Source organism: Nicotiana sylvestris, chromosome 11 (genome assembly GCF_000393655.2).
Source record: "Nicotiana sylvestris chromosome 11, ASM39365v2, whole genome shotgun sequence".
Classification (NCBI taxonomy): Eukaryota; Viridiplantae; Streptophyta; class Magnoliopsida; order Solanales; family Solanaceae; genus Nicotiana; species Nicotiana sylvestris.
In genome coordinates, this window is record NC_091067.1 from 19,970,309 (window position 1) to 19,988,856 (window position 18,548).

Sequence of the window (18,548 nt, forward strand, 5' to 3'; positions counted from 1 at the left end):
GTAATTCGTTCTATCTTGGGAAGAAATAACTCATAACCTTGGGTGCTAGAAGGGGATTAAATTCCTTAAGGAGACACTGTGAATTTAGTGAGCTCGAATTGTTTATGATCATTTCTGTTTATGTCATTTATGTTTATCATAATTTCTTTTTATATTAATTTATATTTCCAGAATTATTTTCCAAATACAGTTTATTAACAAGCTTAAGGAATTTAATATATTTCTGTATTTGTATTATTGTTTCTAGAGAGTAAAACCTTTGTGGTTTTGTACTCTATTAAAATCTACGTGATTTTAACGTTAGTGTCATTCTTTTACAGAAATGAGAGAGTCTCATTAGTGAAAACCCCTCGAAGGGCACTATGAGGCGACAAGGATATAAAGGGGGCAAGCAAGATAAGATTGGCAGAAAGGATCCGCATCAGGCGAGAGTTAGGCGTCTGCGCATCCCCAGCAAAGCAAGGCCATCAGGAAGATTGGTTGATAGACTGGGTTGGTTAATCCGAAAATGCACGACATGATCATTGGATTAGTTATACCATTCAGATAAGTTCTTTTTCTTTTTCTCTTCCCCAGCATTTGCTCAGAAAGACTTTTTCTTTTTCTATCTTTTGAAGTCATCACCTTTCATTTCTTTGCTTAAAGACTTTTTCTCCATCAGTTTGTTTTTTTAGAAGGATTTTTCAGAGTTTACTACCAGTTGCCAAAATGGTACAAAGCAAAATATGAATGGGACAGGCCAAAGATAAATATTTGTTAATAACAGAATATTAATATTAAATCCAATCCGTTTTTCTCTGTTTTTGTAACAGAAAATTAACTACCCATCAATTTTCCCTCTTTATTGATGAGTAGATAACCATTTATGTAATGACATTTATGTTGTGGCAGTTTTGCAGAAACATCCATTCTGAAGAGTTGCACCTCTTCATATTCCAACCCAAATTTTGGCTATAAATACAACACTTTCTGCTCAAAATTTTACTACGAATTTCTGAGTTTTCTCTCCTTCTTCTGCATACTTTTAGCATACAAACAAAGCAAAAAGTAAGTGTGATTTTCTACTAATCTTTGTGTTCGCTGAAAACTAGTGTTTGGAGTACCACTACACAAGTGTGTAATTCGTTCTATCCTAGGAGGAAATAATCCATAACCTTGGGTGCTAGAAGGGGATTAAATTCCTTAAGGAGACACTATGAATTCAGTGGGCTCGAATTGTTTATGATCATTTCTGTTTATGTCATTTATGTTTATCATAATTTCTTTTTATATTAATTTATATTTCCAGAATTATTTTCCAAATACAGTTTATTAACAAGCTTAAGGAATTTAATATATTTCTGTATTTGTATTATTGTTTCTAGAGAGTAAAACCTTTGTGGTTTTGTACTCTATTAAAATCTACGTGATTTTAACGTTGGTGTCATTCTTTTACAGAAATGACTAATGGAAATGAGAACCAAGTTGTTCCTATGGTGACTGCCAATGCTTCAACGAGCCGAACACCGGCAACATCGGCACCGGCGGAGAAACCCGAAAAATTTTCCGGGATTAATTTCAAGCGATGGCAGCAAAAGATGTTCTTCTATTTGACTACCTTAAGTCTTCAGAAGTTCATCAAGGAAGATGTTCCTATGCTGGCCGATGAAATTCCTGATAATGAACGCTTTCTAGTGACCGAGGTTTGGAAGCATTCAGATTTCTTGTGCAAGAATTACATTCTTAGCGGGTTGGAGGATGCGTTGTATAATGTCTACAGTGGCGTGAAAACGTCAAAAGAACTGTGGAATGCGCTTGAAAAGAAATACAAAACTGAAGATGCCGGGTTGAAAAAGTTCGTGGCTGCAAAGTTTTTGGACTATAAAATGGTAGATAGCAAATTTGTTATTACCCAAGTCCAAGAACTGCAAGTGATTATTCACGATCTCCTTGCTGAAGGTATGAATCAAATTAATATTGATGTTGAAAGTAGTAATCTTAGTATTCTTACTAACGGAAATTTCATTGAAGGTCTTGTTATCAGTGAAGCATTCCAAGTAGCAGCAATGATTGAGAAGTTGTCTCCTTTGTGGAAGGACTTCAAAAACTGCTTGAAACACAAACGCAAGGAGATGTCCCTTGAAGATCTCATTGTTAGATTGAGAATTGAAGAAGACAACAAAGCTGCTGAAAAAAGAGGTCGTGGAAGTTCAACAATAATGAGAGCGAATATTGTTGAAGAGAACAAGAAGAGAAAGAAGGCTTCTGGTTTAAAATACAACCCAAGTAAGAAGCGGTTCAGTGGAAACTGCTACAACTGCGGAAAAATCGGACACAAATCTACGGAGTGCCGTTCTCCGAAGAAAGACAAGAAGAAGGGTCTAGCAAACATGGTTGAAAAACATGATGATGTTGATGACTTATGCGCCATGCTTTCCGAATGCAATGTGGTGGGCAATCCTAAAAAGTGGTGGATTGATTCTGGAGCCACTCGCCATGTTTGTGCTGTCAATGAAGCTTTTGCTAGTTATGCTCCTGTTGGACCCGATGAGATAATTTCCATGGGAAATGCTGCAAAGGCCAAGATTGAAGGATGTGGGAAGATATTTCTCTAAATGACTTCCGGCTGTGATCACATGATTTTTGCCCTATATGATAATTACTCCCAAAAATTCAAAATAAAACGATTTTCCTTTGTGTGCAATTTTTGAATTTTCGTGGCATTTTTGGATAATTACTTGTATTTTTTGTCTGTGCATGTTTATTTGTTAAATTGATAAAAAAATATAAAAATATGTCGCATTCGCATTTAATATTTAATTAAGTTGGTTTTACAAAATGAAAAAAAATTATAAAAATAATGTACGTTGCATTTTTAACATTTAACGTCCAAATTGAGTGATTTTATCGTTAATTACTTTTTAAATATGTGATAATTGTTATTAAGAGTTAATTAGTATTTTTAGATAATTTTGGATTTTATAATTTAATCTTGGCATTTTTAGCTTTATTAATTAGAAAATTGAATAAATAGAAAAGAACAAAAATAGACGAGAATCGGATTGGGCCTTTTCTTCAAAATATTAAACCACAGGCCAAAAGAACCAAACCCATACTGGGTCAACCCGACCCGGTCCGCACCATAACCAAACCACCCGCCCAACCCCTTTCTTCATTTTTCATTTCCCTAACCCTAAACCTAAACACCCGCCCCCTTTCTTTCTCTTCACTTTCACCATAAACAACCTCCAGCTCCTCCAATGGCCGCCCAGCCTCCATCGTCTCCTCCAACACCCCGTCGACCAGCCTCGACACCAGCAGTAGCAGTTCGTCGTCTTCGTCATCCCCCGTCGCCCTCCTTCCTCACGCCCCACACACCATGACCATCGACCATAGCTACCCATTACAGCCTCCATCGTCTTCGAACCAACACACACACACACACACACACTCACACTCACACCTCGCGACCAAACGACCACCTAAAGCAGCCACCTGCTGCAGCTGCTTCGTCTCGCCACCCCAGCCAACCACCATTATCTTCATCGTCGACCACCAACAGCCCAAGAACCCATCGTCTTCATCGTCGCCTGCTTGTGGAGTGTGTGTTGGTTCGAAGGAGCTCCAGTCGTCCAACTCCAGTAATCGACATCCCTGCTCCAGTCGTCCAACTCTAGTCGTCGACATCCCTGCTCCTCCCATGAACGACGTGAGCTCCAAGCTTGACTATGTGTCGCACGCACACACACAGTCGTCGACCAGCCTTCACCGGTTGCTTCGTCGACGTCCAGCCCCTCCAAACGACCAACCAGTGACCCCCATCGTTCTGCTTCTAACTCCAGTCAACTAGCGCGTCGAGGTTCCGTTCGAATCCGGGCTTCAAACTAGTAGGTTTCCATTCTCTTTTCTTTTAGTTTTTAGTTCAGTAAATTCATCTTCCGCTCCTTTTCTTCTTTCTCTGATTGTGTTTGTGTTCAATGGTTTGGTTTGAATTTAAACCCGGATCTTTGTTTGTATTAGAGATAATTCGTGGTCATTTTATGAAGTTTGTTAGTTTTTTTTCATCAAGTGATTTAATATCGAGTGTTTATTTTAGTTTGAATCATTCATCTTTGTTATGATGTTGTTTGATTTAGTTTGAGTTCAAATGATGATTGAGTTTAGTGATTTGAATCTACTTGTTTGTCATAATAAAATTGTTGATATGAATCCGACCATGATAAACTGAATTGGGAGTTAGTTTCATGTGTTTAATTTGTCAATTATTAGGCTTGATTTGGTTATAACTGCGGTAATTGGATAATTAATCAGGAGGATTTGGATATAGCTGATATTGGTCCGGTACAGGTTGAAAGGGGATGGGGTAGAACGGTAATTTCAGTAGTTTCAGGGGTATTTTTGGGATTTAAAGTCTTAAAAAATAATTAATTTGAGTGCTCCGTCCACTAGGCATTAATAATATTAAAATAGTACATGGTGGGGGACAAAACATAATGTAGTAGGGAATAATGTATTTGTTTAATATAGTGGGGAACAAAACATAAGGTAGTGGGGAATAATATATTTACTTAATATAGTGGGGGACAAAACATGTAGGCATGGGGGACAAGGGATTTAAATAAAGAAAAGACATATGGTAGTGGGGAACAAAGCATGCAATTATGGGAATAATATTTCGGGTTAGTGGTTCAAAACAAGAGTCTTGTTATAAATAGAGTCATTTTGACACATTTTTGGAGGTTGAACATTCTTGAAATAAGAAAGGGTGGGAACATTTTCTGAAAATTAAAAAGAAGGGCTGGATTTTGGAGATGATCAGAAATTCAGAGTCTAAGAGTGAAATACAAGCTGAGTTTTTACCCAAAAGAGTTCAATAGGTTAAGAGCTAAATACCGAAAGTGAGGTATCTTCTTTCACTGCTGAATATTAGAAACTAGTGTTGTCACTGTTTTATTGGTGTTGCGGGCTGGTATCTTTGGGGTTTCAATTGGTTTTTCCTGAGTTTGTAGCTTATTTGCTACTGTTTCGTTGGGTGTTGCTGGAATTCTGCTGAGTTTTTTAATCTGTTACTGGATTGTTCTGCTACTGCGTTGCTGGTTATTGTTGTTGTTTGCTACTACTGCTGCTGATCATTCCTCTTTCTTCTTCATTGTATTCCATTTCCAGGTACATATTTCGAATCACCACGATGTAACTTAAATTGAAGTTGAAATGGAATTATGTAGCAAACCTGCACATTTGGATGGTATTTGTTGTCTTTAATTCAATAGATGTTAAATGAAGTAGATTTATTCAATATTAGCTCTGTTTTTATATTCTTTATGAATAATAGAAACGCGATTGTATAATTGGAACTGCTTTAGGCGTGTAGACTTTTTTTTTGAAATGACGGAATATTAAATTATGTAGATAGCTTATAAATATCATATCCCGTAGTGGTAATCCGAAAAAATGGGTATGTTAAATGTTGGCTCAAATTAGTAAAGTAGGATATTAGGCCAGTAATTTCGTAGAATCAGTAGGTCTGCCATATTTGAAGTTTGATTCGATGTAGTAAGGCTAAGGTCATTAACTTAATAGGCATGAGTTGAGTTCGAACAAGGCGTGTTAGAGTTCCTTTAAATGTAATAGATTTTCAAAGTGTCGATTAAGTTTTAACAACTTTCGTATGCATTAGTAATCAAGGTTGGTTTAGTTTCAAATAGTTGAAAAATAATTAGTTCCAATGGTTCAATTCATCTAATAATGCGAGTTTGAATTAGTCAAAGAATAATTTGTTTGTTTTGATAATATTGTTTGTCAATTCCATATTTTATTTATAATTTTATTTTTTTGGTAATATTCAATTATAGAATAAGGCACGAAACAATTTTCTTTTGAGCAAGTTCGATTGCAATTTTGCGTTAGCATCTTTTGTAATCTAATAATTAATAAGAGGCCCGAACTTGCCAAGCATGTAATTTAATTAGCATATATTTTCTTCTTTCATTTTTAGAGACGAACAAAAATGGAAAAAAAATGTAGTCATTTTAGGATTATCCTTTTAAAAATAAATGAGATGAGTCTCGCCAAATAAAACGCACAAGCTGCGGGGCCCTCATTGAATGTATATATCAAAATACTTAGAATTCGGGGCAGGCTGTTTAGTGAATTTCATGGCCTACCCAGAAATAACAATACGCTAGTCGCTTTAGGCGCGCCTTTAATAATTTACTTTCTTAAATTCGGGTGCACATTTATGTGACCCAAATCCAAATCTCCACGAAGTCGAAATGTGTCTCTAAGCACGGGTACATTGATTGTGACGTAGTTCGAGATGCATTTCCACACCGTTGCAAATTCTTTTAAAATAATGAATGAGACGAGCCTCAACAAACAGAAATACACAAACTGCGGGGCCCTCTATAAGTGTTGGTAAAATTACTTAGACTTCGGGATGGGCCGTTAGCAAAATTTCACGGCCTTACCCAAAATAACGATACGCTAGTCGCTTTAGGCGCGCCTTTAATAATTTACTTTCTAAAACTCGGGTGCACATTTATGTGACCCAAATCCAAATCTCAACGGAGTCGAAATGTGTCGATAACCGCGGGTGCATTGATGCGACGTGGTTCGAGATACGTTCTCACAACGTTGCAATTCTCTGTTTAAAATAATAATAATAATAATAAAAAAAATCGGTAAAGAGTTGGAATTTGAACATAGGTTCAACATGTATTAAAATCAGATAAATAAGCCGAATATGTCAGTTGAGCAACCGTGCTAGAACCACGGAACTCGGGAATGCCTAACACCTTCTCCCGGGTTAACAGAATTCCTTATCTAGATTTCTGGTACGCTGACTGTAATACAGAGTCAATCTTTTCCTCGATTCGGGATTAAACTGGTGACTTGGGACATCCTAAATCTCCCAAGTGGCGACTCTGAAATAAATAAACAAATCCCGTTTCGATTGTCCTTTAACTGGAAAAACTCCCTCTGCGCCCCTGCGGTCGCGAGCCAAAAGGAGGTGTGACTGCTGTAGCGACTCTGCTGGGGATAAGAACCCAGAATCTCTGGTTCAGGGTTCAGAATTCGAGCTTAGATAAATTGTTGTATTTGGTTGTATCTGATTTTCCTACATGTTTTGTGCTAAATGTGCTAAATGTTACTGCGTTGATATTATCTGAACTGTATATAAACTGTGCCGACACCCTTCTCTCTTCACCTCCGGGGATGTGCTTACTGGTTGAGACTCCCTATTCTGTTAGTGTCATACCTTGAAATAAAAAAGAGGCCGAACAAGTTACTAAGCCGGATGGCCATTTGGTTCCCGGAAAGTTGCCCCCTCCTCGACTCGAGTTGTCCGCTCGGGTACACAGTCTAGAACACCGACCTAGGTTTTGAACATAAAATAACGTGACTTCATGCCGGATCCCTAGTAGGAACGATTATTTGCATCATGTTGCATTTGACTTAAGAGACTCAACACAGGGGTTGAGTCCGTCTAGGACTAGCAACCTGAAATGAAAAGACCATCCTGATGTAACCTATTTGCTTTTCGTGCATTTTATTTGTCTCGGGCCTGCATGCTGACCGGTTTTTGAATATCGAGAATATTGTGAAATTGAGAAAAAGAGAAAAAGAGAGAAATAGTGGTATAAAGAGTTAATTGCTTAGTTTTAGACAAACCGATGCCCAAATACTGTCGAAACCCTGCCGAAATTTTGGAAAAACAAAAGAGGAAAATATTTTTAATAAATTTGTTTGCTAAAAAGCAAAGGAAAAATAGAAAAAAAGGTTTTTTTTTATTTTTATTTTTTGGAAAGTTGATTGTTGAAAAAGAAAAAAAAATTCTTTATTTTAGTTTGTTTTATTGTTTGTTGAAAATGAAAAAGGAAAAAATCGTTATTTTGTCTGGTCTTCAAAAATAGAAAAAGGAAAATAGTTTGGCTTGCCATGAAAATGTAAAAAAATCTTGTTTTTTTAAAATAGTTTGTTTAATTTGCCCGAACTACGCCGGTTTGATTCTCATAGGGTGTGCGATACATAAGCAACCCTCATCGGGTCCAACTTCCCCTTTTGCAAAAATAGCCAAAAAATGTCAAAAATTTTAATTTTTCGTCATGAATAAATCGAGTAATGCCGATTTTTTACAAAAATAGCCGAATGTTCTCGAAAGGGGCGCCAGAAGGCTGTCTTTGCATAAACGGCCTCTTTTAGTCATTTTTTGGATTTTTGACCGGTTGACTCACCCAGCCTTAAAATCTTCGTTCCCGAAGTACTGAAAGGTCGTGTTCGGAACTGGATCTTTCTTTAATCTGTGAAAATTTAAAAAATAGGCATTTTGTTGAGTCAAATAAATTTCCTTTTTTAATCACCTTAATAAATGTGCAGGATGAGCACGATGCAAAATGAATATTTTTCAATAATGACTAAAATCCCTTTCGAGTTGCGGCTATGGTGGGATGATTTAGGTATTGAAGGGCAAGAGGAGGTCAAGAAATATCTAAAAGGTCTCACGGGTTTATTGGAAATACAGCCTTGGGGGGATATCATAAGAGTTTTGGTCACCTGTTGGGACTCGGCACACAATGTCTTCCATTTCCCGGACTTTGAAATCACCCCGACTTTGGAGGAAATAGCCGGATACATCGGAAGTGCTGAAGTCCCGTTAAGGTTCAAATACTTGGTTGCTCCCAGAACCGTCACTGTGCACCGGTTTTTAGACTCATTGAAAATACCCAGGACAGTCCATAATCCAGACTTGGTAGCGGGCTTCTGTCATCCGCGCTTCATATATGATAGATATGGTCATGTAGGAGGGTTCAACAACCCAAGTCACAAGCTGTGTAGCAAAAATAACCGTAAAAAATGGGATGAACATAGAAGGGTGGCCTTCATGATAACCTTCTTGGGCCTCTTGGTGTTCCCAAGGAAAGACGAAAACATTAACTTAAAGGTGGTCGGGGTCGTCAGTACTTTGCTCACTTAGTAGAAAAGCACTCTTGCACCCATGATATTATCTGACATCTTCCGAGCTCTCACAGTCTGTAAACCCAGAGGGAACTTTTTCGAGGGGTGTAACTTGTTGCTACAGATGTGGATGACCGAGCACCTGTGTCATTGTGCCCAGTTCCTGAGCCATGGTTCATCTGATAAAACTTGCATAGAAGAGTTCTACACAAGAATTAATGGGGCTAGTCTACCCGAGGGAGTCATAGCTTGGACATCATTCTTCCGAACCCTCACTGCCGACCAAATACAATGGACGCTCGGATAGTTGCCCGTTGATAAAGTCGTATATATGCCGGCAGTTAGGCCCCACTTTCTCTTGATCGGACTTAAAAGCATCCAGCCCTATGCACCATATCGGGTCTTACAGCAACTTGGGAGATATCAAATAGTGCCGGAATACGAAGATCTGAGTACCCAAGTGGTTGAAATCGGTCATGATGGTCAGTTCCCTGAAGAAGAAGTTCGCCAGATCTGGAGTGAATATCAGCATTTAGCTGCAAACACTTGCGTATTGGATAGGGCTAAAGGGGAAGTTTCCCCTGGGTATCACGCTTGGTATAGAGGTGATGTGTCATGTGGGAGGCTGGCTAAAAGACCTCATCTTAAAAATTTTGTCGAGTCATCGCAGGAGCAATGGAATTGGTTAGCAAAAGAAGAAGGTTATCGGGCTGAAATCGGCAAGCTGAAACAACAAATTGAAGGTTTGAAATTTGAGAATAGTGTGCAAGTTACTGGTGATCAGGGTGAAAAGAACAGGTTGGCCTAAGAAAACGAGGCGCTTAAGGACCAAATCCAACAAATGAGAACAGCCGCTGATAAACAACCGAGGAGCCGGTGAGATGAGCGTTTGATAAAGGGGCTGAGAAATTAAATCAGAGAATGCCGGGATGAGTTAGAAAAATCCAAGGGTACTATAGCAGGGCTCAAGGCACAGTGGGCAAAAAGAATAGAAGAATGCACCCATTACTTGCAACAATTGAAGAAGGATTATGAAAAGACCATTGCTAGTCTGAAAAGAAAAGTGGTCAGCCTTGAGGATAAAACAGCTAAGCAAGCCAAAGCTTTTGAAACCGAAAGTGGACATTGTTATGATTTACTGGCCCGAATGGAAGTAGAAATACATCAGCTGCAGGATCAACATTTTCAGTATTCTCATGTGTTGGAGGCTCGCAATAATCAAGTAAGGCGATTGCTTATAGAAAAGGGTCGAACAAGAGACAGGATCGAGACCATCGGCCACGCCATAATTAGGAGATGCCGGGCATGTGAGGACATGACCCGTACTACCTTCTTCTCGGCAGTGATGATTTATGTCAAGCAAACCATGTAGGAGCTGGAGCAACTTGAAAGGGATTTGGCACATAAGCCCGCAGCGAGGCCGAACGATGCCCCGCGGGCACCCACTTTTGAAGCACTAATGTATTCATAGATCGAGTCTGTATTTTTCATTTTTAGAGTTTGTTGTTTGTCAGTCTGCTTTCCTTTTGCATCCAAGTATTCTAGTATGTTTGGAGTCTGTATTTGAGTTTAGTTGGAGTCTGTTATTTTCCATTTCAAAATGTTTAGTTGGTAATGAAAACTTCCCGAAAAATTGTTCCTTTATTTTTGGCACTTATTTTCACGAACTACGCCTGGTCTGATTCATGCGGGGACATGATACGTAAGCAATCCACATAAGATTCGACCACCGCTAAAATAAAAAAGGGAAAAAGGAGAAGGAAAAAGAGGAAAAGATAAAAATAAGGAGCTTTAATGAAGAGGCACAATCGTGAGAGTCCGGAATGACGTACGCATCCGAAACAAATGCATGTTAGAAATGGTTAAATTGCCTAGGAACATTTCATCCCCAATGTGAAATTGCAATATGTGTTAAACTCTGACGCTAACAAGTTTGTTGTTGCTTAAGAGATTTTGAACAAGTTAGTTTGTTAGCACGTTCTGGCAGATTACCATTACCAAACCAGATCCAAAGGGCCCATACTAAAAAGCATGACTAGTTCGAACCAAAGTGTCGAGGATGAAAGGACGGAGAATCAAATGCTGAAGGAGGAAATGAATAGGATGATATAGGAGATGAAATAAATGCAGTTGGCCCTAGCTAGGGTACAAAAAGTGTCGGACCCTCCCATTACTCCCACTCTCCTACCAGGACACACGCCAGAATACCCTCCCACCGGCCCTTCGACAAGCTTCCCCAGTCACCAATACTACCAGGGAAGAAATGCGTATGATCCCCAAGCTTCACAACCCAATCAGAACCCTCCTCCACCAAATGTCCCTGTTTTCATGGCACCCCCACCAGCCACGCTGCAAAGATCATCCAGTGAGCCGTTGTTTCAGGCTCACGATAACCAATATTACCCCCTGAACCTACTCTCAATGCACCCGAGCCATATCCTTATAATCCTCACTTGGAAATCCCGGCGAAGACTGAAAAGCCGGCTAAGGGCCCGGAGCAGGACGAAGTGCTTCGAAAATTTAAAAGCCTGGAGCAGTCCTTCAGGAATATACATGGGTTAGGCAATCAGGTCAGTGTAGCTTACAAAGATCTATGTCCTTTCCCTGATGTTCAATTACCGGCAGTGTTCAAGATGCCAAAGTTTGATCTATACGAGGGGCACGATGATCCAATGGCACATCTGCAAGAGTTTTGCAGCAAGATGAGAGGAGCAGGTGGTAAAGATGAGCTGCTGATAGCTTACTTTGGTCAAAGTCTAAGTGGGTCTGCACTGTAATGGTATACAAGATAGGATCCGAGCAGGTGGTACACCTGGGACGATCTAGCACAAGCCTTCACAGGTCAACCTTGAGATTGTCCCTGACCGTCTCACTTTGCTGAAACTTGAGAAGAAGCCGGGAGAGAGCTTTAGAGAATTTGGGTTCCGGTGGAGAGAACAGGCAGCAAGAGCTGATCCTCCGATGAGAGAGGGAGAAATGGTGGACTACTTTCTGTAGACTCTACATCCAACTTACTTTGGTCACTTAGTGACGTCAGTTGGCAAATCTTTCAATAAGGTGGTGAAAATGGGCGGTATGATTGAAGAGGATCTTAACTCCAACAAAATCCTGAGCTATTCGGCAATCAAGGCAACAACTCAGGCCATTCAGAGCGGCACGGGAGGTGCGCTCGAGAAAAAGAAAAGAGAAGAGGTCGCAACAATAGAGGCAGGTAATTGGTCCAGATCGAGAGGTCCTTTCCCCCGCTACCAAGCCAGAACCCATCACCCAAATTACCCACACACTCCAAATTACCCTACACAGCCCTACTACCCACCACAAGAACCACATTTCTCCGTCCATCAAGCCCAGACATATACCCAGCCTCCGGATCGCCCACAGTGGCGCACGCCGGCTCCCCTAAATACCTATCCACCTCCACAAAACACATATCCACCACCAAGGGCCTACAGGAATCCCGCAGGACCAGTTTTCCGGGGGAATCAGACCTTCAGGAATGAAAAGGTGCAGAAGCAGAGAACATTGACTCTGTTGGGAGAAACCTATACTACTCTGTTCCACAAATTGAGGCAGTTAGGCTTATTGAGTCCTTTGGAGCCCAAATTGCCAAATCCCCTCCCCAAAAATCTGGACCACTCGGTGAGCTGTGAATATTGTTCGGGGGATACCGGGCATGATACTGAGAAGTGTTGGAAGTTGAAGACTGTCGTACAAGATCTTATTGACACAAATAAGATCTAGGTCCAGGAGCCAGAGCACCTAACATCAATCAGAACCCGTTGCCGGCACACCATGAAGCCCACATGATCAAACTAGTGCACAGAGGAGGAAAGCTCAAGAAGCCCTCACAAACGGTAATGATGATCCGTTCCAGTAAAAATAGTTCGAAAAAAAAAACCGACCGTGGAAAAGCAGTAGTGCAGAGTGTAGATGACAAGCCGGTTATGGTGTTTGGGGAAGGGTCCAGCAAGGCGGATGTACAGTTTATGCGGCTGAAAGCAAAAATCAACAATTGGATGGCTACTCCGCTTCCTATCCGCATGGAGTCTTGGTAGTGGGATCTGATTTTTCCTTCTTGTGTTTTGGATTATTCCAGGGTTGTAATCCAATTTTGTTTTGTATTCGGCAAAGTGCGAAACTTTGTTATCCCGTATTTTTATAAAGTGAAAGTTTTTCTCTTCTTATGTTGTTTAATTTTGTTTCCTTCCTTTCTCTTTCTGAACAGTTCCCTTTATACTGGTTCCAATGACATGGCATGCACGGTGGATATTCAACCTAGTCTAAATAATCAATCTGATTCCGAACTAATTGTACAAGAGGTCGATTACGATGATGAATCGGAATATGATGAGGATGAAGCTTTCGAAGAGACAAATAGAGAGTTAAGCCAGTTTGAAGAGAAATCCAAGCCCAACTTAAATGACACAGAAGCCATCAATTTAGGGGCAGCAAGTGTTGAAACAGATCCTCCCACATCAGGCTGAAGCAAAGGGCAAATTGGCCCCGAATTGGCAAGGGCCGTTTATTGTGACCAGGGTGTTATCCAATGGCGCTTTATGTCTGACAGATGTCGAGGGAAGATGCGTCGACATGGCTATCAATTCTGACGCAGTCAAGAGATATTATATGTAATTCCTTTGATTGTAATTGTTATTGGTTTGTTTGTTTGTACATGGCATTTATCGGAGAATGAAATGACGGAGGCAATTTTTTCTTCAATCCAAACACTTTAACCTTTGCCTCCCCTCTTGAGCCTCATTTATTATTTTATACCCCTCTCTTGGAATCACTAATGAAAATGAAAAAGAAAAGAGGAGAAAAGAAGGAAAGAAAAGAAAGAAGATAATAACAACGACAAAAAAAGAAAGTCACAAGAAAAACAAAGGAATCATGTGAACTACGTTCGACCTGATTCCTCAAAGAGGATACGTAGGTGCCTCACGACTCGGTCATAGTGTAATAAAAAATAAAACCCCCAAGCAAGAAACTGGGGCAGAAGTTATGTTTGTAATGTTGGGAAAAAAGTTCGATTCCAAGAGTTGTAATGTTTTACCCATCAAAATTATTTTTGAACTTTTTGATACCCCTTTACTTTTAGCCATACACAAAAACCCATATGATGTCCAAAAGACCTCCCGATCAGTATCCGAGGAGTGCCAAGTCGGGTGAATGAAACCCGAGAATAATACACTAATCCTTGACGGAGTAAGGATCATAAGCCGACAATGAATTGATAGACTAAGGAATCCCCAGTAGAGAAAAGCCGACAATGAATTGATAGCCTAAAGAATCCCCAGCAGAGAAGAGCTGGAAACGAATTGATAGCCGAAAGAATCCCCAGTAGAGAAAGTCATGTCGGTAACACTCCAATCCCCAGCTTAGAAAAATAAAATGAGAGAGTCTTATCGGTGAAAACCTTCACAGGCACCATAAGGCGATGAGAGCTGAGAGAAGCAAAATGAGAGAGTCTTAGGGTGAAAACCTTTGCAGGCACCATAAGGCGACGAGAGTTGAGAGAAATGACAGAGTCTCATTAGTGAAAACCCCTCGAAGGGCACTATGAGACGACAAGGATATAAAGGGAGCAAGCAAGATAAGATTGGCAGAATGGATCTGCATCAGGTGAGAGTTAGGCGTCTGCGCATCCACAGCAAAGCAAGGCCATCAGGAAGATTGGTTGATAGACTGGGTTGGTTAATCCGAAAATGCACGACATGATCAATGGATTGGTTATACCATTCAGATAAGTTCTTTTTCTTTTTCTCTTCCCCAACATTTGTTCAGAAAGACTTTTTCTTTTTCTATCTTTTGAAGTCATCACCTTTCATTTCTTTGCTTAAAGACTTTTTCTCCATCAGTTTGTTTTTGTTCGAAGGATTTTTCAGAGTTTACTACCAGTTGCCAAAATGGTACAAAGCAAAATGTGAATGAGACAAGCCAAAGATAAATATTTGTTAATAATAGAATATTAATATTAAATCCAATCCATTTTTCTCTATTTTTTTAACAGAAAATTAACTACCCATCAATTTTCCCTCTTTATTTTCCCTCTTTATTGTTGCGTAGATAGCCATTTATGTAATGGCATTTATGTTGTGGAAGTTTTGTAGAAACATCCATTCTGAAGAGTTGCACCTCTTCAGATTCCAGCCCAAAATTTGGCTATAAATACAACACTATTCTGCTCAGAATTTTACTACGAATTTCTGAGTTTTCTCTCCTTCTTCTGCATACTTTTAGCATACAAACAAAGCAAAAAGTAAGTGTGATTTTCTACTGATCTTTGTGTTCGCTGAAAACTGGCGTTTGGAGTACCACTACACCAGTGTGTAATTCGTTCTATCCTGGGAGGAAATAATCCATAACCTTGGGTACTAGAAGGGGATTAAATTCCTTAAGGAGACACTGTGAATTCAGTGGGCTCGAATTGTTTATGATCATTTCTGTTTATGTTATTTATGTTTATCATAATTTCTTTTTATATTAATTTATATTTCCAGAATTATTTTACAAATACAGTTTACTAACAAGCTTAAGGAATTTAATATATTTCTGTATTTGTATTATTGTTTCTGGAGAGTAAAACCTTTGTGGTTTTGTACTCTATTAAAATCTACGTGATTTTAACGTTGGTGTCATTCTTTTACAGAAATGACTAATGGAAATGAGAACCAAGTTGTTCCTATGGTGACTGCCAATGCTTCAACGAGCCGAACACCGGCAGCATTGGCACCGGCGGAGAAACCCGGAAAATTTTCCGGGATTGATTTCAAGCGCTGGCAACAAAAGATGTTCTTCTATTTGAATACCTTAAGTCTTCAGAAGTTCATCAAGGAAGATGTTCCTGTGCTGGCCGATGAAATTCCTGATAATGAATGCTTTTTCGTGACTGAGGCGTGGAAGCATTCATTTCTTGCTTTTTCGTGACTGAGGCGTTGAAGGTATAAAATCAAATTGATATTGATGTTGAAAGTAGTAATCTTAGTATTCTTACTAACGGAAATTTCATTGAAGGTCTTGTTATCAATGAAGCATTCCAAGTAGCAGCAATGATTGAGAAGTTGCCTCCTTTGTGGAAGGACTTCAAAAACTTCTTGAAACACAAACGCAAGGAGATGTCCCTTGAAGATCTCATTGTTAGATTGAGAATTGAAGAGGACAACAAAGCTGCTGAAAAAAGAGGTCGTGGAAGTTCAACAATAATGTGAGCGAATATTGTTGAAGAGAACAAGAAGAGAAAGAAGGCTTCTGGTCCGAAATACAACCCAAGTAAGAAGCACTTCAGTGGAAACTGCTACAACTACGGAAAAACCAGACACAAATCTACGGAGTGCCGTGCTCCAAAGAAAGACAAGAAGAATGGTCTAGCAAACATGGTTGAAAAGCATGATGATGTTGATGACTTATGCGCCATGCTTTCCGAATGCAACTTGGTGGGCAATCCTAAAGAGTGGTGGATTGATTCTGGAGCCACTCTCCATGTTTGTGCTGTCAAGGAAGCTTTTGCTACTTATGCTCCTATTGGACCCGATGAGAAAATTTCCATGGGAAATGCTGCAAAAGCCAAGATTGAAGGATGTGGGAAGATATTTCTCAAAATGACTTCAGGCTATGAGCACGTGATTTTTTCCCTATATGAGAATTACTCCCAAAAATTCAAAATAAAACGATTTTCCTTTGTGTGCAATTTTTGAATTTTCGTGGCATTTTTGGATAATTACTTGTATTTTTTGTCTGTGCATGTTTATTTGTTAAATTGATAAAAAATATAAAAATATGTCGCATTCACATTTAATATTTAATTAAGTTGGTTTTACAAAATGAAAAAAATCATAAAAATAATGTACGTTGCATTTTTAGCATTTAACGTCCAAATTGAGTGATTTTATCGTTAATTGCTTTTTAAATGTGTGATAATTGTTATTAAGAGTTAATTAGTATTTTTAGATAATTTTGGATTTTATAATTTAATCTTGGCATTTTTAGCTTTATTAATTAGGAAATTGAATAAATAGAAAAGAACAAAAATAGACGAGAATCGGATTGGGCCTTTTCTTCAAAATATTAAACCACAGGCCCAAAGAACCAAACCCATACCGGGTCAACTCGACCCGATCCGCCCCATAACCAAACCACTCGCCCAACCCCTTTCTTCATTTTTCATTTTTCATTTCCCTAACCCTAAACCTAAACACCCGCCCCCCTCTCTTTCTCTTCACTTTCACCATAAACAACCTCCAGCTCCTCCAATGGCTGCCCAGCCTCCATCGTCTCTTCCAACACCCCGTCGACCAGCCTCAACACCAGCAGTAGCAGTTCGTCGTCTTCGTCATCCCCCGTCGCCCTCCTTCCTCACGCCCCACACACAATGACCATCGACCATGGCTGCCCATCACAGCCTCCATCGTCTTCGAACCAACACACACACACACACACACTCACACTCATACCTCGCGACCAAACGACCACCTGAAGCAGCCACCTACTGCCGCTGCTTCGTCTTCGCCACCCCAGCCAGCCACCATCGTCTTCATCGTTGACCACCAACAGCCCAAGAACCCATCGTCTTCATCGTCGACTGCTTGTGGAGTGTGTGTTGGTTCGAAGGAGCTCCAGTCGTCCAGCCCCAATCGTCGACATCCCTGCTCCAGTCGTCCAGCTCCAATCTTCGACATCCCTGCTCCTCCCATGAATGATGTGAGCTCCAAGCTTGACTATGTGTTGCACGCACATACATAGTCGTCGACCAGCCTTCACCTGCTGCTTCATCAACGTCCAGCTCCTCCAAACGACCAACCAGTGACCCCCATCGTTGTGCTTCTAACTCCAGTCAACTAGCACGTCGAGGTTCCGTTCGAATCCGGGCTTCAAACTAGTAGATTTCCATTCTCTTTTCTTTTAGTTTTTCGTTCAGTAAATTCATCTTCTGCTCCTTTTCTTCTTTCTCTGATTGTGTTTGTGTTCAATGGTTTGGTTTGAATTCAAACCCGGATCTTTGTTTGTATTAGAGATAATTCGTGTTCATTTTCTGAAGGTTGTTAGTTTTTTTCATCAAGTGATTTAATGTCGAGTGTTTATTTTAGTTTGAATCATTCATCTTTGTTATGATGTTGTTTGATTTAGTTTGAGTTCAAATGATGATTGAGTTTAGTGATTTGAATCTACTTGTTTGTCATATTATAATTGTTGATATGAATCCGACCATGATAAACTGAATTGGGAGTTAGTTTCATGTGTTTAATTTGTCAATTGTTAGGCTTGATTTGGTTATAACTGCTGTAATTGGATAATTAATCAGGAGGATTTGGATATAGCTGATATTAGTCTGGTACAGGTTGAAAGGGGATGGGGTAGAACGGTAATTTCAGTAGTTTTAGGGGTATTTTTGGGATTTAATGTCTTAAAAAATAATTAATTTGAGTGCTCCATCCACTAGGCATTAATAATATTAAAATAGTACATTGTGGGGGACAAAACATAATGTAGTGGGGAATAATGTATTTGTTTAATATAGTGGGGAATAATGTATTTGTTTAATATAGTGGGGGACAAAACATGTAGGCATGAGGGACAAGGGATTTAAATAAAGAAAAGACATATGGTAGTAGGGAACA

The 18,548-nt window shown here is 39.6% G+C and overlaps 1 protein-coding gene across 1 annotated transcript; it reads left to right on the top strand.

Moving 5' to 3' along the window:
* Positions 1–1,439: 1,439 nt before the first annotated feature.
* Positions 1,440–2,594, top strand: LOC138880786 (uncharacterized). The gene is made up of 2 exons (XM_070160962.1): positions 1,440–2,056; positions 2,138–2,594. The coding sequence occupies exons 1-2, from the start codon at positions 1,440–1,442 to the stop codon at positions 2,592–2,594; spliced, it is 1,074 nt and encodes a 357-aa protein (XP_070017063.1).
* Positions 2,595–18,548: the final 15,954 nt, after the last annotated feature.

What these genes read in the sequence shown, in the direction of transcription:
- LOC138880786 (XM_070160962.1), top strand. Translation starts at nt 1,440, where the DNA reads ATGACTAATGGAAATGAGAACCAAGTTGTTCCTATGGTGACTGCCAAT. An exon ending in GTAGCAGCAATGATTGAGAA is followed by an intron (nt 2,057 to 2,137) that starts GTTGTCTCCTTT and finishes TCTCATTGTTAG; the next exon opens with ATTGAGAATTGAAGAAGACA.